This window comes from Siniperca chuatsi, linkage group LG3 (assembly GCF_020085105.1).
Source record: "Siniperca chuatsi isolate FFG_IHB_CAS linkage group LG3, ASM2008510v1, whole genome shotgun sequence".
Classification (NCBI taxonomy): domain Eukaryota; kingdom Metazoa; phylum Chordata; class Actinopteri; order Centrarchiformes; family Sinipercidae; genus Siniperca; species Siniperca chuatsi.
This window is the reverse complement of record NC_058044.1, coordinates 8,573,743-8,598,432: the sequence shown is the minus strand read 5'-3', so window position 1 is coordinate 8,598,432 and position 24,690 is coordinate 8,573,743. Positions and strand designations below refer to the sequence as shown.

At 40.2% G+C, this 24,690-nt stretch overlaps 2 protein-coding genes across 3 annotated transcripts; one reads left to right on the top strand and one right to left on the bottom strand.

Annotated features, from left to right (window-relative positions):
• The first annotated feature begins 1,011 nt into the window (after positions 1 to 1,011).
• On the top strand, positions 1,012 to 23,846 carry slc5a10 (solute carrier family 5 member 10). Its single transcript, XM_044191575.1, has 15 exons — positions 1,012 to 1,558; positions 1,644 to 1,715; positions 3,161 to 3,265; positions 3,840 to 3,899; positions 4,293 to 4,397; positions 4,546 to 4,651; positions 4,748 to 4,828; positions 4,916 to 5,121; positions 8,322 to 8,457; positions 17,592 to 17,699; positions 17,825 to 17,975; positions 18,194 to 18,362; positions 20,895 to 21,110; positions 22,033 to 22,126; positions 22,270 to 23,846. The coding sequence occupies exons 1-15, from the start codon at positions 1,451 to 1,453 to the stop codon at positions 22,461 to 22,463; spliced, it is 1,911 nt and encodes a 636-aa protein (XP_044047510.1). The 5' UTR covers positions 1,012 to 1,450; the 3' UTR covers positions 22,464 to 23,846.
• Positions 5,954 to 17,523, bottom strand: LOC122874057 (protein FAM83G). 2 transcript variants are annotated; one of them, XM_044191571.1, is made up of 5 exons: positions 15,183 to 17,523; positions 12,769 to 12,936; positions 11,700 to 11,824; positions 9,505 to 10,894; positions 5,954 to 7,204 (listed from the first exon to the last, which is right to left on the bottom strand). In XM_044191571.1, the coding sequence occupies exons 1-5, from the start codon at positions 15,666 to 15,668 to the stop codon at positions 6,833 to 6,835; spliced, it is 2,541 nt and encodes an 846-aa protein (XP_044047506.1). In that variant the 5' UTR covers positions 15,669 to 17,523; the 3' UTR covers positions 5,954 to 6,832. The 2 variants fall into 2 exon arrangements, with proteins under 2 accessions (XP_044047506.1, XP_044047507.1); XM_044191572.1 differs by having other exon boundaries at positions 9,542 to 10,894.
• Positions 23,847 to 24,690: the final 844 nt, after the last annotated feature.

The following is a 24,690-nucleotide window of genomic DNA, read 5'->3' as shown; positions in this document are numbered from 1 at the left end:
TTTTCTTAGTTGTAACCATTTTTAATCAATCAACAGTAAATATGGTATATGATGAAAACAATTTTGAAAATCTAATAGTAATGTTTTCTATACCTAGTATGTATGGTGGTTTATAAGGAATTTAAAAGTCACATGACCATTAGGAGGACATTTCCCTTAAAACTCCTCCATCTAAAGAGATTTCCCCAAGATGGTACTTATATTATTATATTAAATATTTCAGAATGTTTCTCAAACTTAAATCTCACACATCATTTCTCAGTAGGACTGTTGTCCAACAAGTAAGGAATGTAAAGAAACCTGATCAAACATCTATCACTTGAATTCAAATAGGGCAGATCAGGCTCGATTTTTGTAATTAACTCATCCAAAAATACCAAAGAATATTTATGATATCTAGGATTATATAGTAGGATTGTATTGCAAAATATTATTTGTGTCCATCAGTCAATAATGCAAAACCACAAATTGATCTTTCCTCAAACATTTGATTATTTAAAGAAACATCTTTAAAAAAAGACTCTAAATTGAATAAAAACTTGTGTCCGCACTCATTTATTAAGATTAGGGGTCATAGTATTCAAATGCTTGCTGTCTTATTGGAGTAAAAACCTAAATATAGGTTTACTGATTCCTTCCTAAAAGTTACTGAATGAAACTATAAACAGGTAAAAACTGTTTCTCTCTCACACACTTTCACTGACTACTTAGCACTTACCGGCAGATGTTTGTGTCTTTAGACACTAATGATTATAAACTTGTCATCGCCAATGATTGACCATCTGTGTGTGTGTGTGTGTGTGTGTGTGTGTGTGCATCAGCGTGGACTCTGGTCCACATGAGCATCTGCTGTACTCCACTGCTCACCCATACCATGCACTCCATTATCCCCTAGCACAGCGTGTGTGTCAGCGCTGCAGGTGCCGCATTAAGGTGATGTGTTTAATCATCAATTCAACAAAGGGACTGCCCCCTTCACACGTACACAAAACACTGTGTCTCAGGCTTTCTGTAAACACAAGGTCAGCTGCTAGTTCAGCCGAGAAGGGACTTTTACCAAGGGCTGGAGTGTGTGTTTGACTGTGTGTGTTAATGTTAGTAAGACTGTGTGTTTTGTATATGTGTTGGAAGGGAAGTGAGCATTTAAAAGCTGAGGTTCTTCATTAGACTGTCTGTCTAGACTGGTTTGCAAGTTTTTAAGAAGTGTAATGTGTTCTTCTTGGTGTTTAGGGTGTTTGCAAAGTAGGTCTACAGTGTCAGATTATGAAAGGGGGTTGATGAGACTAACTGCACAGGTGTAAGGTGTGTGTGTGTGTGTGTGTGTGTGTGTGTGTGTGTGTGTGTGTGTGTGTGTGTGTGTGTGCTGTAAGGAAAGGGCAATACAAGAAGCAAGCTTGTGTGTTTTTGGTGTGTTTTTAAGTGTGTGTGCATTTTTGTGAACATTTTGAGGATGTCTAACTCCACCACCAACTTCTACGCCCTGCCTCAGTCCTTCAGCATCTCCGACATCATCGTCATAGCAATCTACTTTCTTCTCAACGTTGCTGTGGGCATCTGGGTGAGAGTCAGACGTGTATATGTGTGTGTTTTTCTGCTAATGTGTATGTGGGTGGATGCTCGTGTGTAACAGTTTTCTCTGTCAGTCATCATGCAGGGTGAGCAGGAATACTCTGAGCGGATATTTCTTGGCTGGACGGGACATGGCCTGGTGGCCGGTGAGTGTGTGTGTGTGGGTGTGTGTGTGTGTGTGTGTGTATCTCTCATGATCTGCTCTGTAATATCTCTAACACTACTAATGTTATTTTTGTGGATAAAGGCCAAAGAGACGTTTCTGTAGTTTATGTGAATGGATGAAACTTTTTCTGATAAACTGATCAAGTAGCAGTCTTTGTCATATAAATGGCAGTAAGCTTGGATATGATTGTAAATCAGTGATACTGATATTTGGCATGTTCAGAGACAGACTTCTGGTGGGTAACGCTTGGCAGATTTAGCAAAAATATATATGAATCCTGTATACTTGGAATGTAATTTGTGGATTCCAGTTTATCAGAATCAGAATCAGAAATACTTTATTAGTCCCCAAGGGGAAACTCCTTTGTTACAGCAGCTCACTCTTACGTCAGTGCACACAGGAATAGAAGTACTAGCAAAAAATATAATACACTATAATACAGGTAAGATAAATTAAGTAGGTGGGTATAAGTATAAAATTAAAAATAAGTATAAAGTACAGAGTGGATTACCGATTGATGATAAGTATGTACAGCATAATAATACAATGTAATAATATAAGTAATAAGTAGTAGTGCATGTACTGTCAAGTTAAATGTAGCTTATTATGATTATTCATGAGACGGTGGATATTGCACAGCAGTAATAGAGGTATGAATAAATATCAATAAATTAAACTGAAAAATGATGATATGATTTATACTTCGTAACTCTACTCCACTACATTTCAGAGGGATATATTGTACTTCTTAAATTTATCTGACAGCTAGTTACTTTTCAGATTAAGATTTTACATTAAAAAAAAAAAACATATGATAAGCTTATAAAATACAATACATTGTTGAAGATTAGATTAGCTGTTCCCAATATTTTTGGCTTGTGACCCCTTACAAAAAAAAAGCAGTGCCTGGTTGGGGTCCCTTGTGACGATTCAGTCGGTCTATGAGTTGTTAGCAGTTCCACCAAAGTGAGGTTTCCCCTCTAAACTTCTCAGATAGTTTAATTTAAATCGTTGTTTGAGAGTTAAAAGTCCAACAAATGAGTACAAATTAGTGTATCAGAATTTAGTTTTTTCCTTTTTTCATCATCTCATGACCCCTCAGATTTATCTCGTGACCCTCTGGAGGGGGCCTGACCCCTAAGTTGGGAACCACAAGACTAAACTACCAAACTCTAAATTAAGTAGTTAAACTAGCTACACCTCGACCAGCTACAACAGTAAAATGCTGCTTATGCATTGATGCATCAGTAATAACAACAATGTAACTTGTGATAATATATTATCCATTTTTCTGCAGAACAAGTACTTTTACTTTTGATACTTTTATCTAAGTAAGATTGTGAATACAGGGTCTTTACTTGTAACAGACTTGTACATTGTTGTATTGGTACTTTTAATTATTACTTCCATCACTGGTGTGCACAGATTGGAGCGTCTCTCTTTGCCAGTTCAGAAGGCTCAGGTTTGTTTATTGGTCTGGCTGGCACTGGAGCTGCTGGAGGCATCGCTGTCACTGGCTTTGAATGGAACGTGAGTAGACACACACACACACACACACACACACACACACACACACATCTATCCATTCAACATAACATTATGAGATGCTATTCTAATTTGTCTTTTAAAGTAACTAAGCCCTGCTAATTCATCTACATGTTATTTCTTTTATGGTGTGTGGTATTAATAGCGCTGACTAGACAAACACAATAACTAATTTCCCTTTTGTATCTGAGAAGAAAACAGTTGGCATTAGCATTGCAATAGCTATTTTATCTAAATACCTCTTTGAACATGGCTGTCTAGACCAAAGAGATAAAATTACTTTTGCAGTGTGTATTTGTGTTTTCACTTCCTTCAGCAGCTGTTGCATGCAGCCCTGCAGGGGGCAGCAGCAGAACATTTTAATGCCATCCAGTTGTATTAAGTGGTGTGCAGTACAAGAGGCACGAGGCAGTCCACAGTAACAGTACAAAGGCTTGCACATGAGCATGCAGAGCACCTAAAGAGATAAAAGTTTTACCCCAGTTTGCCCAGCGACATTATCCCTCCTGAGGTGACAATCTGGTCAGATCTCTTTGTCTCCTTTCCTTCTTTCTCTCAGGCCACCTATGTGTTACTGGCTCTGGCCTGGGTATTTGTGCCTGTCTACATCTCCTCAGGGGTTAGTTTGTATAAACACACACACACACACACACACACACACACACACACACACAGTTGAGTGTCTGCTTGTTAAGGCTGGTTCAGCAGGTAAATGTAAGTGCCAAGAGACATTCTTCTCCCCTCCTTGAAAATTCCCCAACAGGGTGTTACACTACACACAACTGTCCTCACATAACAAAGAACATAAATTACTTGCATAAATGATTTGTCTTTGTTGGTACATAATTCTATTAAAAACAAGGGAAGTGTGAACAAATCAATCAAATCAAATTCAAACACAAGCTGCTAATTGGCAGATCATACTGAGATCCAAAAATCATGCAGAGCTTCTTAAGTTTGCCTCTTCTGTGTAGCTGTGGTGCGTTGAAGATGTTGAAATGTGTGTGTTCAGATCGTGACAATGCCGGAGTACCTGGGCCGTCGTTTCGGAGGAGAGAGGATCAGAACCTACCTGGCTGTCCTCTCACTGCTGCTGTCCGTCTTCACAAAGATATCAGTACGACGATGTCACACTCAGTCACAATGAAGCAACATAACACTTAACATTTGGCTGCTTTGGCTTTCCACCATTTAGCAACATCATCTGCTGTGAGATTGAATCTTTGCTGGTATTGGTGACAGATGTGTTGTGTTTCCATCACTAGACTGACCTGTACTCTGGAGCCTTGTTTGTTCAGGTGTGTCTGGGGTGGAACCTCTACCTGTCCACTGTCCTCATGCTGGTGGTCACTGCTCTCTACACTATTGCAGGTACACAAATAAGTAATTTCATGTTTTTTTTTTATATTTGGAGTGTTGTCAGCTGATATTGAAAGATTTTCATAACACACACTCACTTCCTTTCAGGTGGTCTTGCTGCTGTCATCTACACCGACACTCTACAGACATTTGTCATGATTATAGGAGCAATCATCCTAACAATCACTGGTTTGTAAAATTATCACAATTTCTAAACAAACACAACAGGTTATTTTAAGGATTGTATAGTTGGAGTTGTGTGTTCCCGGTCCACAGCCTTCAATAAGATTGGCGGCTACGGCAACCTGGAGCATGTGTACAGCATGGCAGTGCCCAGTAAGATCATTCCCAACAGTACCTGCCACCTGCCACGTCAGGACGCCATGCACCTGTTCAGAGATGCCGTCACTGGAGACCTGCCCTGGCCCGGCATGACTCTGGGGCTCACCATACTGGCCACCTGGTACTGGTGCTCTGACCAGGTACATTTATACACACAAAACAAGCAGAAACCACCACTGCTGCGGATGTGCCGTATAATGTAGTTCCTCAAATGGCCACTAGAGGCTTGCCACAAAAGCTCTCACTAAATTGAAGTGAAGTGGGAAAACTATAAGAAAGACTAACCTCTTTCTCAAAATAAATCAATCTAATACGTGTTCTGGTGGCATTTTTTAAAATTATTTGTCCATTAAAAAGATACAAAATGCACCATTTTTTAATAGCTGAGTCCTTTTAGTAGTTTTGCAGTTTTTGACCCACCAACTTAATTCTGGGGAAATCAGGGGATGCAGGCACGTAGAAATATCACCACCTTGCCTTACTGGATTTACTAGTCCAGTGGTCTGATTATACTGTATAAAAAACAGAATGTTTTCAACATGCAGTTTTGGTAATTATCTTAGTCTATGTCTTTGTTCTCTCCCCCAAATAAGTAAATAGGTAAAATGCTCAATCTTCAGAACAGCTACTAAATGGACCTTATGGTGAGATTGTTTTGAAAACTGTTTCCAAGGTCAAAAATGAACTTTCAATCTCACTGTGTAATTTGTTTGGTTTTGTTCATGCTGCTTGCCCTACCAGACTCCATTTTACTATTCTGTGGCTGCATCCACAAATCTCAGCAAAAGAAAAAAAGGTCAAGCTCCACCCGGTTGCCCTGATGATGATTTTGCACCAAACCCAAACCCCAGGCTTCAAATATCCCTTGAGAAACCTAAAAGCTACAATTATATTTTTCAGCAGTCTATGAGGCAAAAGCAGACATACTTAAAATACCTCACTGTACACATACAATCATCAAACTGTTCAGGATTATTTCCAACAATCTGTCTTTTTATTTACAACATCCCCCTTTGGTCCCACATCCCAGTATTTAAAACTACATATATACCAGTTCTCTACACATCTGCACAGGTAATCCAGTACATCTGCCATATATGTGAAAGCAATCAACACATTAGCCCCACCCTCGCACCACAAGTAACCAATCACACTGGTATCAACACTAGAGCCTGACTTGTATATCAGAGGGGAGACATAATCAGCTGATCCTGCATGTCACAGATACACCACATCTGTGTAGGTTGGATATGGAAAAACATTACTGTACAAAATTCTGAAAAAGAAAAGCAGTTGAGGTAATTTAAAAATATTTGTTTAAGGGATTGTTTACAATACTGAAGTGCCTGATTTGGCAGAGAAGACTATCACAGCTGACCAAATCTGACACGGTGTCTGTTAAGACCTACAAAATATCTTCCGGTAGAAATCCTACCACAACTCTTTGATAAACAAATTGAAGGGATCCATGCAAGTGTGTGTTTATGCATATGTTTGTAAACATATAAATGTCAGCTGATATATCTTTATCAGAGTTTGTTTCCTCCTAGATATCAGTATCTGCTTCTAAAATTCTAAACTCTATTGTAAAATTGGTTTGAAAGTTGATGTGATTAATTTACAGACAATATCTCATTAAAAAAAGAAAACATATCATTAAATCAAATTACCAGCCCTTGTTGACATAGTTGAAAAATTTAAATTAAATAGTTCTTGTATGTTGAGCCTCAGGGTTTGAAAACAGGAAATGACATGTATGCCAGAGATAGAGAAGATTCCACACTAAAGAGTCACCAATTTCTTAGCAGGAAGTCTGTATCAACAACACTGATGTGTACCTATACTTCAGGTCTACCTTGCAGCCTTGTTATTTTGAGTCGCATTCTTTGGCAACGCTCCACCTCGTGCCCTTAAGTGTCTTAAATTGCTCAGTTTTGAGAAAGATACTCCAAGTAACCCTGAAGGGTTGGCCAACGGCTGTGGTGAGGTGTGATCCGTCTTCTTGTAGCCCGGGCTGTGGCGTCGTGGCGACCGGCCGGAGCGTGTCTCTACGCGCAGATGTGCCGAATCAGGCTGCAGCGTTTGACCCTGCCAGTAACGGTGTCCTCCGATCACAGGGCCAGTTGCTCGGGTGGGACGGTGAAAACTTCCTGGTTTGGCAATGACTACTTTAGCTCCTCTCAGTTGCGTATCACGACCTGGAGATTTCGAGGTCTGGAACAACTAGACATAGAGAGGAAGCAGAGTAAAATCGTAAATCCTCCACTACCCATTTCACACATGGAGGACCTCAGGGATCAATCCTCGGTCCTTTACTATTCTCTACTTATACTCAAATATTTCAAAAGCATCATGTCAGTTTCCATTTTTATGCAGATGATTTCTAGATCTACTTGATTCAAATCATAGAATCGTCAATTAGTCATATTTCCTCACACTCATTATTTCCTTTCTTCAAACATTAAGCTTCATAGCAGAAATCTCAGTGTGACATGTGATAATAGTTTGAAATAACATGAACAAAAAGTACATCTATATCTATAGGAATCAGTGCTAACGTTAGCGAGCTAAGCCATCAAGCTTCCACTTTCTGTATGAAAGCACAGTTAACAGCATAATGGGTCCTCCCAAACGGAACATTATCAATGCTATGTGGGTATGTCTTGTATTAACCTTCGTAGGCTACAGGGCTATGACCACAAATATGTCCGAAAATGGTTTTATCGTCTTTTGAAATATGGAAAAATATTCACAAAAGCTGCAGGATCATTGTAGTTTCTTTACACAATGCAGAAAATTCTAATTTTAGTTAAATTTTAATTGTGACTGCCACATGAATTCTGTTGTTCAAATCTCCAAAATTTCCATAATTCATTCAAGCACTGAAACCATACTTTTATTACATCCTGATTAGACAACTGTAATTCTCTTGGTTCTCATCTGGGTTTGTACAACCTGTCCTGTTAACTGGTTCAGACTACTCACTAGATCCCAGAGAAGGTTGTATATAACCAATTTTAGTGCCTTTACAGTGATTGCCTATAGGTTTTAGAGTTGATTTCAATTATTTTTAAGGCACGTATAGGGCTCTTGATTATATTTCTGACCTGCTAAACCCTCTCCTAAAAACACATTATTTTGAATTGCAATTTCTTGAATTGTTTTTATTATGTGCTTTTACTGCAGTTGTTCTTTTAATCTGTTACATTGCACTTTATTTTAATCTTATCTATTTATATTTTATTATACTATACACTTCTTGGTTATACATCTTTTGAAAAGTGCTATATAAATAAAGTTAGTACTATTATTGTTCTTATTTGTATTTCTTTATGTATAGGTGATTGTACAACGGTCCCTGTCCGCTAAGAACATGAGTCATGTGAAAGGTGCATCAATCCTGGCTGCCTATCTGAAGATGCTGCCCTTTATCTTCATCATCCTCCCTGGGATGATCAGCCGAGTTCTCTATCCAGGTGTGTGCACCCACATGCGGGTGGAAAATCTCACACACACACACACAGACACACACACACACACCTTTTTAATTAGGAAAAAGGAATGACATGTTTACTGCAAACAGGTAGTGGCTTGCTTTGACACCACTGGTAAAACACACCCATTTTAGTAGGATTTGTATAAATGTGTGTGTCTTTCCTGTAACTCTGGAGTATCACTGAACTGTGCTGCCAACTTGTTCATTGGAAAATGATATTCCTCGGAAGCTCTGCACTTGTGTTTGTCAGGGATCACTCATGAAACATTAAAAAAAGATTTAAAAGACAAGCATTTCGTCAACATCTACTTGTCAGTGTTATCTAGGGCTGCAACTAACAATCATTTCAGTGTGAGAAAATAATGAACAATACCCATCACAATTTCCTAACGCCCACAGTGATATCTTCGTTGTGCTTATTTTGTCCGACTAACAGTCAAAAACCAAAAGATATTAAATTTACAATGATATAAAACAGAGGAAAACAGCATGTTCTCACCATTGAAAACTTGCCATTTTTGCCTAAAAAGCAATTTTCTGTCAATCAATTAATCAACTAATCATTTCACCTCTACGGTTAACTATTCTTCTCATTATCAATGAATCTCTTTTCAATTTCAATTAAACTAACAGCTTAATCATTTAGTCTGGAAAATTTGAGAAAACTGTAAAAAAGACAAACGCAAAAGGCCCTATCTAGAGCCAGCGTTTGGTTTGTCTGTTCTGGGCTACTGTAGAAACATGGCCGTGAAACACGGCGACCTGCTCCCTCTGTAGATATAAACAGCTTTTACTAAGGTAATGAAAACACAACAATTCTTATTTTCAGGTGATTATACACTAACGAAAACAGACTTATGAATATTATATTCCATTTCTGCCAATAGCTCCTCCTAAATGTTACACACTGGACCTTTAAATTATTAATTTCTGGCCATGAATTATCAATTGAATAAGCGATTGATTGACTATTTGTTTAAACACCAAAGGATTAGAAATACTAACATCATTTCTACTGGGTGCTCACCTGTCCTATGTGCCTATGCGGTGAGGGGTGTGCTTGCCTGCGGAGCTGCTGTGACTGGCGGATGAGGTCAGCGCTGTCCTCTGACTGGCTGGGCTCCCGCAGATCCAGCATGCTCTGGGAGAGGCGGGCCATCATGTTGACCCCGTCTCCTTGGCGATGCCCGCGACCTGACCCTGTTGTCACTCCGTTGGTCAACGGGTCTCTTGGCTCTGGCTGTGAACAATCATAAAACTCCTCTTCTGATGCTGTAGAAGTGCTTGAGGGATCATCATTGGTTGCTCGGTCACATATGACCTTGGTACTGTCTTGGCTGCCGTTACCGTTGCTGCCAGAGTCCCCGCTGTCGTCCTTTGATGTTATGCGGCCACGGCTTGGCGTCAGCTCCTCCCGGGTTCTCTTTTTGCTAAAGGCATCTAGACTTTCCAATTGGTCCATTTTCATCAGAGTGACTTGTGGTTGGCCAGACTGCTCTGAGGGGGCAGGGTCTATGACTAACTGCAGTGTGCGGCGTTTAGGAACTGGAGGTGCTGCAGGTGATGGATTCTCTGAAGTTTGTTTAGCATTGTCTGTTGGCTGTGAATCAGCAGTAACATTGGATGGTGATGTAGGAGTGTGTGCATGTGTGTCTTGTGTTAAAGGTGTGTTTGGCTGCTGAGGGGGCCCTCTGGAATCTGTTGCATCAGTTTGGTCTTTATTCTGAGCTGTGTGTGTTTGCTCTTTGAGCTCTTTGTTGGTTGGAGTCACAGGAGTAGTGATGTCTGTACTTGTATTCCCAGAAGGATGTTTGTTTGCATCCCGACCTGAAGCAGGTACCTCAGTCTTTGCTGGTAGCGTCAGTGGTGAGCTGAAGCGTATAGCCTGGCTGACCTCAAACCTCTCCGACCTCTGTAAGTGAACCTGATTGGCTCGCTTGTTATCCGTGATGTTGATAAAGCCAATCACGTCGCTTGGTGGGTCTGGCTCTGGCCAGGTGGGAAGGTACGGGATCAGGTACGCTTTCTCCAGGTGGGCTAATCCCGGATGTATGGGTGGCACTTCGATAACCCCCTTAATACGTCCCTTCATAATCTTTAGCCCAGTGGGATTCTGGGAGTTTGAGTTCTTGTTGCTGGAATTTTGGTCAGAAGAAGTTGGACTTGTGTGGGTTCCTGTGGCAACAAGGGCATATTTGGGATTGATGAGCTTCCTAGCAATAGCAGCTGACACCGGAGCAGGAGCCATCTGAGGGAGCGGGTCAGGGATTGGTTCATCTACCATGGGAACCTTGTTGAGAGACACACCTCTGGACATGAGGTAAAGGTCACAAAACTGCAGGTCGAAGGTCTCCACTGCCTGTCCTGTGATCACAGTGATGAGGTTACGGTCCAAACGAGATGAGGACCAGGTGAAGCTGGAATAAGACAGACATGGAAACATAAAGCCACAGCAATGACTCCCTTATTAATGGGCTCAGATTCTTTTCTACTAAATCTGTCCCAGTTCATGTTTGTCCCATCTCTTTCTTCTATGTCACAACTACTGACGAAGCAAGGGGGTATTGGAGTGCAACGCTGTCATCCCCAGTGTATTTTTTGATGCTACCACTGGGAGCTACCAAAGTTGGACAAGTAGTAGCTTTAAATGATATTTTTGGCCACTTGGGAGCGGCGCAAAAAACTGTAAACTCAATATTGACATATCATCTTATTAAGTGAACAGTTGCCTATTTACACGTGCAGCAGACATGGAACATCATCAGCATTCATTTGGAGTTGTGTTTCTGGCTATTCAACTAATTTTCTCTCTGCTGCCAACTGTGTCTGTCTGGTGTTTGGTGATGAGCTGGTAGAGTAAAGTTGGTATTTAGAGCTTTTTCGTTAACAACAGCTGCCTGCTGCAGCTGGAAACTGGGCGAGACTGGATGAGAGCGGTGAGACTGAAGCAAAACAGTAAGGTTTGTGGGCCAGAAAACCAAAACAATGAGCTGAAAGATACCAAAATGCTCGTTGGAGCGAAGGGGAACTGCATAGTCCGGTGCTAATTTTATGTGGGTACGTCTCTTAGTGCGACCACTTTCACGTGTCACATAGTTATTTAATCCATGTTAATATAAAAAATAATAATTAGAGCAGCTTTAAATACAAAAATAAACAATACACAGAAATGTACTGTGTTCATGCACACTCACAACGTACTGTGTGTAGTACACTGCTCACCTGTATGAACCAGAGATGGCTCTGTCTCCATCTACCAGGAGGAACTTCTGGCTCAGTGATCCACACACCTTCTGTGCTGACCGTGTGTAGAACTCCACACCTCCACAGCAGCGTACACGCAAATTCTACACAAACACACACATACACAGGGTTAATGTTATGTAAAGAGAGGCTCTTGGGGAGGCTCTTTAGTGTTGGTGGGAGGAAGGATTTTAGTGAACAAAAGGGAAATAAAGGCAACAAGAGAATGGGTAGAGAGAAAATAATTAGTTTTCTTGTTGCTCAAGAACAGTTCTTCTTTATTAATACCACCATAACGTTTTGGCTCTACAGGTTAGAGCATGAACTCTATCTATGTATGTGCATACTTGTATGACACACCCTGCGGTGTTTGTCTTTGGCCCTGTGATAAGGGTGTGGTTCCCGACCGAGCGTTACCTTGTAAGTAAATCTCACAGGAGACACAAAGCATAGGAGTCATAAATGCTTATAATTACAGCACAGATGTCAGATAAGAAAGAAGCTGAAAGAGGGGGCAGTTCTGGCGGTTAAAGTTGTGAGGAAGAAAGAAGGAGAAATGAAAGAGAAACATATTACAGAAAGTGAAGTGCGTGGTTTATCTAATTGCCTGCAGCACAGACGGGAATGTGCTTAGTGTCTTTCTGGCCTCCAGTCCAAAATATTTAGAAAGTCCCCATGAAACACTTAGTATTTTCTGTTACTGCCTGGACCAGTTCAACTCAGAGAGGCAACGAATAACAAAAAAATTCAGCCTATGGCAAACAACTAGCTTGTGCATGCACCTTATCAAGTGCTGCAGGCAAAAACCTGTTACACCTACGTCAACCATGTGCCCTACTTTTAAATATTTCCCTTGTATAGTAATATACTTATTATTGAAAAATGTGTCTTTAACGAAAACATTTTATTTGACATGTTGGAACAGGAGCTTTTCAAAATAAACAATTCTCTATGATTATAAACTTATCAAGAGTAACCATCTATCCAACTAGCTCATCCGCCAGCTTATCAAAACATCGTCTGTGTGTGCGTGTGTGTGTATACATACCTTTAGGTGTCCACGGTGCATATCAGCTCTGCCACACATGGAAAGAAAGCAGGGGACTGCAGCCATGTCAATGATTATGTATACAGGAACTTTGCGTTTATAGGCTGCATCCAGCAGGTCTCGAAAGATATCCACATCTGTAAACACATCCATCACCACGGCTATCACCTACAGACACACGCAAAAAAAAAACACAGAGGAAACCACAAATGGTTTTAGTGTTTCCTGGTTTGTGGGTTCAATTTAAGCTGCTCTTATCAACAACATCACAGCCATTAAATCCTCAAAGGAAGCTGGGCACTTATGAGAACTGCATGTAAAAAGCAAATTAAACCCTCAAAGACAAAGAATATTCTAACGGTTCTGAACAGAGATGTTACATAAAGAGACTGCTAGAAACAAAGAGTGCTTTGCAGAGGGTTTTTTTTTTCAATTTATTTATATAGCGCCAATTCATAACAGAATTTATCTCATTGCACTTGTCCTATAGAGCAGGTCTAGACCGTAATCTTTATAATATTATAGATATGTGATGTGGTGATAGAGTGTAAAGTGGCTGGACAGTGTGTGTTCTGTGGGTTCAACGACACAGCAATACTAGTAACAGCATGGTACTCTTCACACAGCGTTGTCTATTCACTCGTCACTTGACCCAGATTCAATCTTAAAACTGCACAACAACAGTCCCAAAGACTGACACACAAGACTTAGTGAATAAGCTGGACAAGAAAATAGCTCTGGAAAAAAAGCTGGTAATTTCAAATCAACTTTAATCATGTCATTATACGTGTATACGATGAAATATGGTCTTGTCAATCCTAGAAAAAGTTAGAAAAAGTAGAAGGTAAAAGAAGATAAGTTGTAATAAATAATAATACATTATTTCTAAAAAAGTAGTTTAGGTTTAGCTGAGGTCTGTGAAACAGCAGCCAAGGGAAAATAGTTCTGTAGCGCCTTCCAAGCAGTGAAAAAGTATTTCACCCCGGGACTGAGTCTAATTAATTTAAGTATTTTGTTGCTCTGGACTAGCTAGACGACTATATGTGCATGTGCCAGCATTTAAAGTATGTGAAAGGTAAAGGTGATGTATAGGCTGCTGGCATGTAATGCATTCACTGACGTCAGAGCATTTTTTTTCCACTGGCGTGTCAAGATCAGACTTGTGTTATTAAAACTTTGTTGTGTGCATGTGTGACTGTGGCACATGTGAGAGAAGAAGCGAAAGGGAAGAAGGTCAGTAAGACGAGACAGAGGCAAATAATGAGATGTAAAGGGACAAAAGAAAGTGAACTCAGATATAAATTAGAGAGAAACTGGATTAAATTCAGTCCAAAGAAGATCATGTCAGATTATTTTTGGTAGATATGAATTAGCATAGTGTGAGTGGAGGAAACAGCAAAGGAAGTCAAACCTCTGATCAAAACAATCAGCGATTTAACGTAAAACAGTGTAAACAATGATACCGGACTATTTTCATTATCAATTAATCTGCACATTATTTTCTCGATTCACCGATCAATCGTATTTTTCTTTTAAAATGTCAGAGAAATATTTCCATTAAAATTTCTCAGAACCCAGACTGACATCTTTAAATGTTTTGTATGACCAACAGTCCAAACCCCTTAGATGTGCAGTTTACTATCACATATGACAGAGAAACTGCAAAACCTGACACTGGAGAAGCTGGAACCAGAAAGTATTTGGTGCTTTTTATTGACTGAAACAATTATCAAAATAGTTGCTGATGAATTTCCTGTCAATCGACTAATCGATTAATCAACTAATCGTTTCAGCTCTAAACACAACAGCCCTGCGATAATCTTTGTGAAGCTCATAGAGCTCTTTTCTTTACTGTGTCAGACAAGCACTGCTTTGTAGTTTGTGGTGTTGAACTGCATTATACACTGAGAATCCATAGAAATATTAAAACCATGATGTATTGTGGACTGTTATAAATACAACCTCACTTCAGTTTTTGCTGAGAGCATTACTGTGGTTGTTTGTGTGTTCATTCACACTGCTGTGGTACATTTCGAGCCTCTGTGACCTGTTTTTGTATTGGATTGTATTACATTAAATGTGTTTTGTCCACCACATTTACATGAATGGAGGAGCCAAATATAAACACCTTACAATATAATGAAAACCTACACAACAACACGAGTGTAGTCTTTAAAGAATGAAGAGCTGAAGCCTCTTTGACATGGTGTCAACACTTTAAAATTACAAGTTACACAGAGAAAGCAAGCTATTTACTGCAGTGCTGTTGTACTTTAACTCTGAGTATTGTGAGGTGTCCCTGTTTTTGTTCTATGTTTGATTTGATGGAGATCAAACTTGACCCTGAACTTCATTAATCACTGCATTATAACACCATCATCACCATCACTCCCATCAACTTCTTCACTGCCTACCTTCTGGGCTGATGCAATGCTCTTGCGCACTACCTCCTTGATGTGCGTGTGCCCGTCGGCTGGAGGTTGGGTGTGCACGGTCACGCGCGTGACCCCTCGGTAGGAACTGGCCTCAGGCCAGCCGAGATCCAGCACCGCCACTGAGGCCTCAGACCGGTCTGGCCAGTACTGGAGCGACACCTCACCGTCTCCCCCTTCTTCCCCGGACCCCGGGGTGATGTTCCCCGGCGTCTCTGGCTTCTGATGATGTTCGTGCCCGGGTCGGTAGGCCTCCGCTATGTGTGCAATCCGCTCCAGCTCCGGTTCCGAGAGGAACCCCCGGACGCTATTCTCGCGGATGTAGTCCATGAACGCATCGCGGCCCTGGGAGATGAGAGCCTCGACCGCCCGCCGTTGGTCCTCACTGTAAAAAAACTCCGGTTTGCTCTCGCTCACGCGCCAGTTGACGTGGTGATCGTCCAGACACTGGATCTGAGACAACGCCATGACTTCAATAAATCCACCGGTCAATAAGTAGTTAAGTACTGAAACAACTCTGACCCAGTTTCCAGTCGTCTGTCAGAAGGGTCAAACCGGGGAAGAGTGCGATCCGTCCATTACGCGTCTGCGTGATCTGGGCCTGCGAGGCGGTAAACAGATCCCTCTGGGGGAAGATTTTCATCTGAGTGACATAAACCGCTAGTTCAGTCCCTCAACACAGAGTCCAGCTCAGCCCAGATCTCAGGTTACTGACACACACACACACACTCAGGTGTTGTTCGAACAAAGCACCCCCACCCAGCGCCACGCCTTTCACCTGACAGGGGCCGGGCTGTTCCAGCGGCGGCCCGGTTCAGCTGCTCCAGCCTCGGGCCCCGGCAGACATGGAGGCAGGCAGCTGTCTGGATGGATGAGTGTATCTGTGTGTCTGCCAGTGAGTCAAGCCGAAGCGGAACACGTACTTGAGATAGAGAAAGAAGTCATTAATCCTGCTTTTAACTGTGTTGAAACTGTGTGTGAGTCACGATAAGTGTTGCGCTGACGAGTCACTTTTTTTTTTTTTTTAGTTTTTGTTGGAGCGCTGAAGTCGCGGAGGATCACGGCTGCTCAAAACACAAAAATGGCAACTGTTGAGTTCCCCGAAGGACAGCAAGTCGTAAATATCACTGACGTGACGCGCACAAGTCTCAACTTTCACAGGGTCCGAGCCCACGTCGGTTTATATTTTCTTATTTTCCGTTAAAACGCTCCTCCAGACACAAAGTTCACCGAGGTCCAGTGTGGAGTTGCCGGTGCGTGTCTGACGCTGGAATTCGGCAACGGAAGCTCTATTACCGGGGGCAGAAAGGCGGAGTGTCCGGTAGTTGTTGGTTAGGAAAGTTGTCTTTAAACTCCACCCTCCTGTCTGGACAGAGGGACAGGAATCTTGTTCACTTTAATAACTATTAACCCAGTATGCTTCACTGGCTCTGATGGACTTTAGTGTGTTTTTTTTATCTGCTCTCTTCCATTAGGGGGTTAACTTATGTGAGTGTGGTATTAGCCTAGTTTAATAGGCTACTGATTAAAAAAAAGAAGAACAATTTAAAGGACATTTATTTTAAGGAGGAGAATGTTTGTGTCCTATTTAGGTAATGCAATGCAGATACCACGCTTACTTACAATGCGATTGCTGGTTAGTGGTGTGTCACTGTAAGGTCTGCTGGATTTCTAGTGGTAATTACACTGTGAGAAATAACTAATGAATGTCTGGATCAGGGTTCATATATTTTAAGATTAACTTTAGATTTGGGGTTAGCTAGACAGAGATACGCCAAAGAGACAGGTGAGCCTTGCTGTGAGTCCACTTTTTATCACCTAACAGATAGTTTAACTATCTAACAATGACGTTAAATTTAAAGAGATTAAAGTCTTTTATTTTGTGTAATTATACATGTACAGGTTACGGGGTTTTTTTTGGAGAAAAATATTGTGTAGGAGGAGCAAATTTTTTCATCTGTTGCATGTGATCTCATGTGACTGAGAATAGAATAACAGCATTGAATAACAATAATCTAGTTTAGACTCTTTAACTGCAAAATAAAGATCAAGTCTAACATTACTGTTAAAAATATGTAAAACACCAAATTTTGCCCTTTTAAGATAAGATTTATTTATCTAGAGGGAAACTGTTGTGCAGCAGTTGCTGTACAAAGTAGGAAAGAGTGCAAATGTAAAAATACCAATAAATCCAAAATATACACACTACAATATAAACAAGGTTAACATAAGGATCATAAGTTAAATGAGCTACTTTTGTACTTAAGCTCCTTTACTTCTTCACAAGTAGAAATTAGAGCAAAGGAACATGAATTCTGCACGAGTGGAATATGTTTTTACGTCTTCCACGCCTGTGTGTGAATGACCTGCGACTGTGTGCTCATATATCAGACTCTGTAGGATGTGTGGATCCAGAAGAGTGTGTGCAAGTGTGTGGAGCTGAGGTGGGATGCTCCAACATCGCCTTTCCCAAACTGGTCATTGAACTCATGCCAAGCGGTGAGAATACTGCTCTCATTTCAAGTGTCTTTTACATTGTTTTATTTCTAAATGTGTCAAATGCTTTGATAAGCTATTTTTATTTTTTTTTCACCTGTGTGTGTGTGTGTGTGTGTGTATCACAGGCTTGCGGGGACTTATGATAGCGGTGATGATGGCTGCTCTGATGTCATCGCTGACCTCCATCTTTAACAGCAGCTCCACACTCTTCACCATGGACATCTGGAAGAAACATCGCCCGCGGGCCTCAGAGCGAGAGCTGCTACTGGTCGGCAGGTATGACACTCACAGGTGGAGGAGGGGGCGCACATGGTGGTCAGAGAACGTCTGTCCTGCTTTAGTGTCCTTGACTTTAAAACCCTGGAGGGTGCCAGCTGACCGTGCACTCTGATCATGCTAGTGGAGGGTTAACTTTTAATACCAGGATCAATAAAGAAAAGGGAAGCTTGTGTGTAGAGAAAGTGAAAGAGATGTACTGTGCGTGTTTGTTCCAGGATCGTGACTGTGATCTTGGTGGTGGTGAGTGTGGTGTGGATCCCCATCCTACAGTCGGCCAATAGTGGCCAGCTGTATGTTTACATCCAGTCAGTGACGAGCTACCTCGCCCCGCCCGTCACTGCTGTCTTCACTCTGGCTGTCTTCTGGACTAGGACCAACGAGCAGGTAACACACATGCAAGTCCGCCAGGGGTCCATATAATACAAATAGGGTTGCAACTAACAATTACTTTCATTTATTAAATTCATTAATTTAGTTTTGCCTATAAAATACTGAATGTCCACCAAAAACTTCCCACAGTCTAATGGGACATCTTCAAATTGCTTATTTTGTCTGATCAAATGTCCAAAACCCAAATATATTCAATTCACACGGATATTAAAAAAAAAAAAAAAGAAAAAGCAGCAAATCTTCACATTTGTGAAGCTGGAACCAGCGAATGTTTGGGATTTTTGCTTGACAAGTGAGTTTAAACAACATCGACAGAATTTAACAATTAATTATCAAATTCTGTCAGTGGAGAAATCCATTAATCAAGTAGTCATTACAGCACTAATTACAGTCAGAAACATACAAGTACGCCAGTATTTAACAATAAAAAATAAACAGAATTAAATCTCTTTCTGCTACTACTTTAAAGACACATGATATTATTTTTCAATACACACCAGCAAACATAAATTGGCGAGTCTTGTCGCAAACATATCCAAACTTCATTCAAAGTTTACTCCATTCTGGACACCAAACTACTCTTCAGAACATTCAGGAGTGCTGAGGTTTGCACTGTTTGTCCTTTCTCCTACACTGTACTGGTGCACGGTTTTATTAGCCTCACATGGGATCCAGCTGCCAACATCCCTCACTGCTCGGTGTGTGGAGTACATGTGTGGGTGCACATGAATATTTGTGTGTGTTACTCACTCGTTTTATAAGTGTATTGTTTATTATTTCCTCTGTAGGAACTAGCATGAACGTGCTGCTCTTTCACTTGAATAAGTGAAAGTGATTGTTTCCTTGCTGATAACAGAGTGCAAGTGAGGGAAGGTGTGGATATTAGAATATAAAGATTACAGAGAGAGGTAAAAGTGATAACACTGCCGTAATAAGAATGTGTATCAGCACAGAGCTAATAACACATGTGTTGAAACATTTTCTGACGTCAAGTCCACTGGATAGTCCCGATTAAATCCCTGTTTTAATAGAGCAAGTCCTGGGTGTGTCTGCTCTCTGCTGACATGCTGTTTAACTACTAAAATAAAGAGGATTTTCTCAGTTTTTTCAGAATGAAAGGGGTTTTCCCCTTTTCTGTAATGCAAATATTATCTTTTCGCCGCTCCGAATGAACCTACAAAGAGTCTATTTTAGTTTACATATAATGTGTTTACAATGAACTTGGCCTGGGGTTACAACATGGGTCGGCAGTAGGCCAGCAAACACTGATTCGGTGGTTTGCAGGTTAAAAGACATCTCTTGTCAAACTCAAACTTGTCAAATTTGTCCAATACTTTAGCAAATACCTGCATTTAGTGCTCATTATCAAATGTTAGCATGCTAACACACAAAACTAAGACAATGAGCATGGTAAACATCATACCTGCTAAACAGTAGCATGTTAGCATTGTCATTGTGAGCATGTTAGCATGCTGGCATTAGCAGTTACCTCAAAGCACAGCTGTGCCTAAGTTCAGTCTCACAGAGCTGCTAGCATGGCTGAAACTTCTTTAGCCTTGTTTCAACAGCATAACTAACTACACATTAAAATATAGTCATTGAAATGCGGTTGAAACAAAACTTATAGGTAACCTAGATGTCTAAAAACTTTCACATTTATACCAAAGTTAGCATAGTTTAAATCTATATGCCTCGACCTGCAAAAGACCAAACCCATGCTTTTATTTCTTCATATAAACACAGTGAGCATATCACTTTAAGACTCTTAATATGTTGACTCATGGGGTCAAAGGGCACGTGTTACCGCACAGGAGGTGTCACTCACTGATTTTAGTCTGACCTATCTACATGGTAACATGACGTGTGTAGTCTTTGAACCAGAGCTGCACATGTAAAATAAAACCATTGATTAACCCTGTAATTGGTGTCATTATATCTAGCACATGTGGTGTCTTATGATAATGTGACCATGTGACTATATATACATTTTGGTGTTTTAGGATTTATATTAACTAAAACCAGAAAAACAGGCCATCCCACAACAGTTGGCAACGTAACGACAATAATAACTGTTAAATTAAACGTTTGTTTTTTTCCACACGTAGTCCTTTCACATCAGAGAGAAAGAGAAATAGATCAGAGAAATGGTTTGGAGTAAAGAGTGTAAAGAACGGGACAAGAGGAAAAGTGAGAAAATTTGACAAGAAGAAAAGTAGAGGTACAGCTGTAGTATGTGTTAAGTCGAACTGCACAGATCGCATTCTTTGCTGAAGGTTGAACAGAAAAGGAGACAGAGAGTTATTTATGTCACTGCACATGTGTGTACTTAAGTGAGAAGTGACATGACGATGACAGATTATCACGGTGGGAAAGTGAATGTGTTATGAGCCGAACACACCCAAGTGTGAACCAGGGCTGCACCAGCAATTATACTGATATACTTTTAGCAGCAAGTTCAGCATATCAATTCAGGAAGGTATGTAATGTAACCTGTATGTGTTTATATGTGTGTTTGTGTGTATTCAGGGTGCGTTCTGGGGCCTGATGGTGGGTTTGGTGGTGGGTGTGTGTAGGATGGTGCTGGAGTTTGCCTTCCCGCCTGCCAGATGTGGCTTTACGGACTCAGCACCTGCAGTGCTGCGCAGTGTCCACTACCTCCATTTCGCCATTCTGCTCTGTGGGCTAACTGCTATCGTGATTACTATAGTATCACTGCTCACACCGCCGCCCAGCCACGAACAGGTGTGTACACACAGATACACTTAATAACAAAACCATTAGGGAAGTAAGGTTATGTAAGTGTTGTTTTGATTTGTTTAACCTCCCCTGTATACTGTACAGACACCGCATTGTCATATACCCAGTCACTACATTCATCCGTAACACACACAGACAACTAATCACAATGTTTGTCAACCAATACTTTATATCCAATAAAAAATGCAGAAAATCTACAGTATCATATAGGTGATTTAGGTGAATTTGGTTGCATAAAAATATGATCCATGTTAACTGTGATGGCTCTGTGTTATCTAAGAAGAAACATTATTGTGAAACTTCCACCCTGGAAATTAATAAATACAGTATATCATTAATGGAATAGTTAAACATTTTGGGAAATCCACTTATTTGCTGTCTTGCTGAGAGTTAGAAGATAAGATTGATACTTTCATGTCTGTCTGTTAAATATGAAGTTATACCCAGCAGCTGGTTAGCTTAGCTTGGCATAAAGACTAAAATAGGGGGAAACAGCTAGCCTGGCTCCATCCAAATGTAACAAAATCCACCAGGGCCTCTAAAGTTCAATAATTAACATGTTATATCTCATTTATATGTTATATTTAACTTTAGAGGTGCTGGTAGGCTGATTTTGTTACCTTTGAAAAGAGCCAGGCTAGCTGTTTGCTCCTTTTACGTGGCCCCCGTGGCTAAACAAAGGCTAACAGGCTGATGGCTCCAGTTTCATATTTACTGTACAGACATGAGAGAGGTGTCGATCTTCTCATCTAACTCTCTGTAAGAAAGTGAATGAGTATATTTCCCAAAATGTCAAACTATTCCTTTATGTCAGGATATTGTCAATATAGACACATATACACCTTCTCTACATATAGGTCGTATTTATGCCAAAATTTTGTTTCATTTCCATTTTCTCCTCTCCCAGGTGTGTAACCTGACCTGGTGGACTCTGACTGAAGAGCCGCAAAGAGAAATTCCTCTACAGAAAGTGTCCTCTGTCAGCCACCGTAGCTCCCAGGGTAAGAGTCTGAATATTCACGCCACTTCGTATAAAACCAGCTATCATGTGATAAACAGTCATCTACACACACATGCCGCTGTAGTCACTAATGAGTAACTTCCTGTTTCTGCTGTTTGTGTGTGTGTGTGCGTGATGTTGCAGGATCTGAGCCAACACGGCGGGGGACGTGTGGTCAGGGGGCAGGACTGTGTATCTCAGCAATGCGGCGATCAGGGGAGACTCCAACTCCCAGAGTTCTCAGTGTTAGAGAGAGTGTGTTCTGGTCCAGGTTCTGCTGTATAAATGCGCTCCTGCTGATCAGCGTTAACATTTTTCTCTACGCATACTTTGCCTGAGCAGAGGGTCAGATTAACATCCTGCCTCACCCTCCTGCTGAACGCCTGCCAATCTCTCCAACACGAACTACAAACTCTGCCTGCCTGCCAAACAGCCACTGATTTCTCCAGATCCAAGAAGGTGGGGAAACAAACAGATTTTTATAGTGATTTTACATGAATCCTTCAAAATCAAGGGAATGTACTGTGTTTCAAGTGAATCATGCAGATGTAGCTTCAGGTGCTGTAAAATAATCACATTTCAAACTAGAAAATAGTGAGAGAGGACATACCTCCACCAAGGCTGCACAAACCTTTAAATGTATTATTGTGATGAAAAACATGTGGAGAATTGTTTTAATCTGTATCTGGATCCACATTTGTATCAAATTACACATAATAATAGATAATCATGGGATACACATGGCATAATCGCAAAAGGTCACGAAAAAATTGAAATGTAAAAAAAAAAATACATCTCACAGTGTTTTGAAATCCTGAGCAGCTCAGGGTGTGTTCAGTGTTGTCTTTTAAAATCACTTTATTAGACATACAGTATTTCTACAGATGCTTTGATGTTTATCTTTTTATTACTTCCCCACTATAATCTATTGCTTTGTTCATAAAACCTTATCCTCCTGTTTGTTGTAACCTAGTTTTAAAGTTTTAGAAGGGTATTGTACAAATTACAATGAAGCTTGTGGCTTGTAACCATAGACTGTATAAAACAGCTTGTAACAAGCTAACATGAATGTGCAGTTAGATAAAATATGACATCTAAATAAAAGGGCATCACACATCATCTTAAATTTAAAGCTTACAAAATATAAAGTAAGGTTATATAGTGAGAATACATCTGTGTGGTTTAGGTTGAATGTGAGTTGCATAATTCCATTTCCTTTTGAGTCTATATGATTAATAGTAATTACATAGTAATGTTTATGGCCTTGTGTCTGTTAAGCAAGGTTTTTTGTTATTGTTCTAGTATCATTTCATGCTATTTAGCTTGTTTTTTTAGTATAAATCAGAATTTCTCAACCTTTTCTGGTCCATGACTGTTTTAGGTCCCCAAATTCTCATGACTCCAGCTAATAGAGTTTTTAAGTTGTTTTACGTTGTGGCACACATTTGTGTTTTGTATTCAGGAGTGCAATGGGAGCTTTAATAATAATGAGACGTTTTACATTTATTTTTTAGAATTAGAAATATATCAGACAAATGACAATTTATCAGTACTGAAAATTACCTCTGCATTAACCCCAAGGTTGAGAAACTCTGTTAATGTCTGTGTTGCTGTTCAGTTGATTTTTTTTTTTAATTGGTGAAATTCATTAAGAAGTTTTGAGAAGTACAGATTGTTGGATGTAAATAAATTAATATCAGTCAAAAGACAAAATATCCTGACAACTTGTCCATGAAATGTTTTTTTCTTGTGACATCTCAAATAAATTTAAAGATATGTGCATCAAAGCCACAAATGAACGCAGATTAGAGTATTTATAACCAGATAATATCACTCTTTATTTAGCTTCTGCACAGTTTACTTACTAAAACAAAGCAAATATAAAGTTACATTTCACTAACATTTTCAATACAAGCTGTTGGTGAAATGAGGACATTAGGGCTCAGTAGACCGGTTATAAAGGTTCACTCTAGTGCTGCAACAATTATGTTCACTATCGGTTAATCTGTCGGTTAATTTTTGATTCACTGATTAGTCTATGAAAATATGAAACCCACAGAACCCAAGGTGACGTCTTTGAATTGCCTGTTGCGTATGACCAACAGTCCAAAATCCAAAAGTATTCAGTTAATGATCTAAGAAAGAGAAAAACAACAACTCCTCAAATTTGAGTAGCAGGAACCAGCAAATATTTGGCATTTTTGCTTGATACTTGAACTGACCTAAATGATTAAAGCCCCTGAAAACTTCAGAGTACTGCACCAATTTAGTATTGCCTCCTGTAACACTGTCGGACTCACGGTGGACAGTTTTAAAAAGAGAAACAAAATCAGTGCAGCAGAACCAGAGATATCGTCTTTTTTATTCCACACATTCTTCTTCCTTGTCCTGGTGCCTACATTACCCACAATGCAACTCTGCAAATTGAAGATTCGGGTGTGTGGAGCCACAACAGGCTTATAAAAATGTTTTCGAATATTCAGTAGTACTCACCAAGACCTGTAAACCAACTTTGATGTAAAAAACTCTTAAGGTATTATTTAGAGTTTAACATTCAAAAACCAA

Excerpts from the sequence above, each read along its gene's own strand:
- LOC122874057 (XM_044191571.1), bottom strand. The coding sequence starts at position 15,668 with ATGGCGTTGTCTCAGATCCAGTGTCTGGACGATCACCACGTCAACTGG. Across the intron at positions 10,895-11,699 it reads GCCATCTCTGGTTCATACAG|CTTCACCTGGTCCTCATCTC; the intron begins GTGAGCAGTGTA and ends GTCTTATTCCAG. Across the intron at positions 7,205-9,504 it reads CGCATAGGCACATAGGACAG|TTGTTCCAGACCTCGAAATC; the intron begins GTGAGCACCCAG and ends CTCTATGTCTAG.
- slc5a10 (XM_044191575.1), top strand. The coding sequence starts at position 1,451 with ATGTCTAACTCCACCACCAACTTCTACGCCCTGCCTCAGTCCTTCAGC. Across the intron at positions 8,458-17,591 it reads CAGCCGAGTTCTCTATCCAG|ACTCTGTAGGATGTGTGGAT; the intron begins GTGTGTGCACCC and ends CTCATATATCAG. Across the intron at positions 21,111-22,032 it reads CGCCGCCCAGCCACGAACAG|GTGTGTAACCTGACCTGGTG; the intron begins GTGTGTACACAC and ends CTCCTCTCCCAG.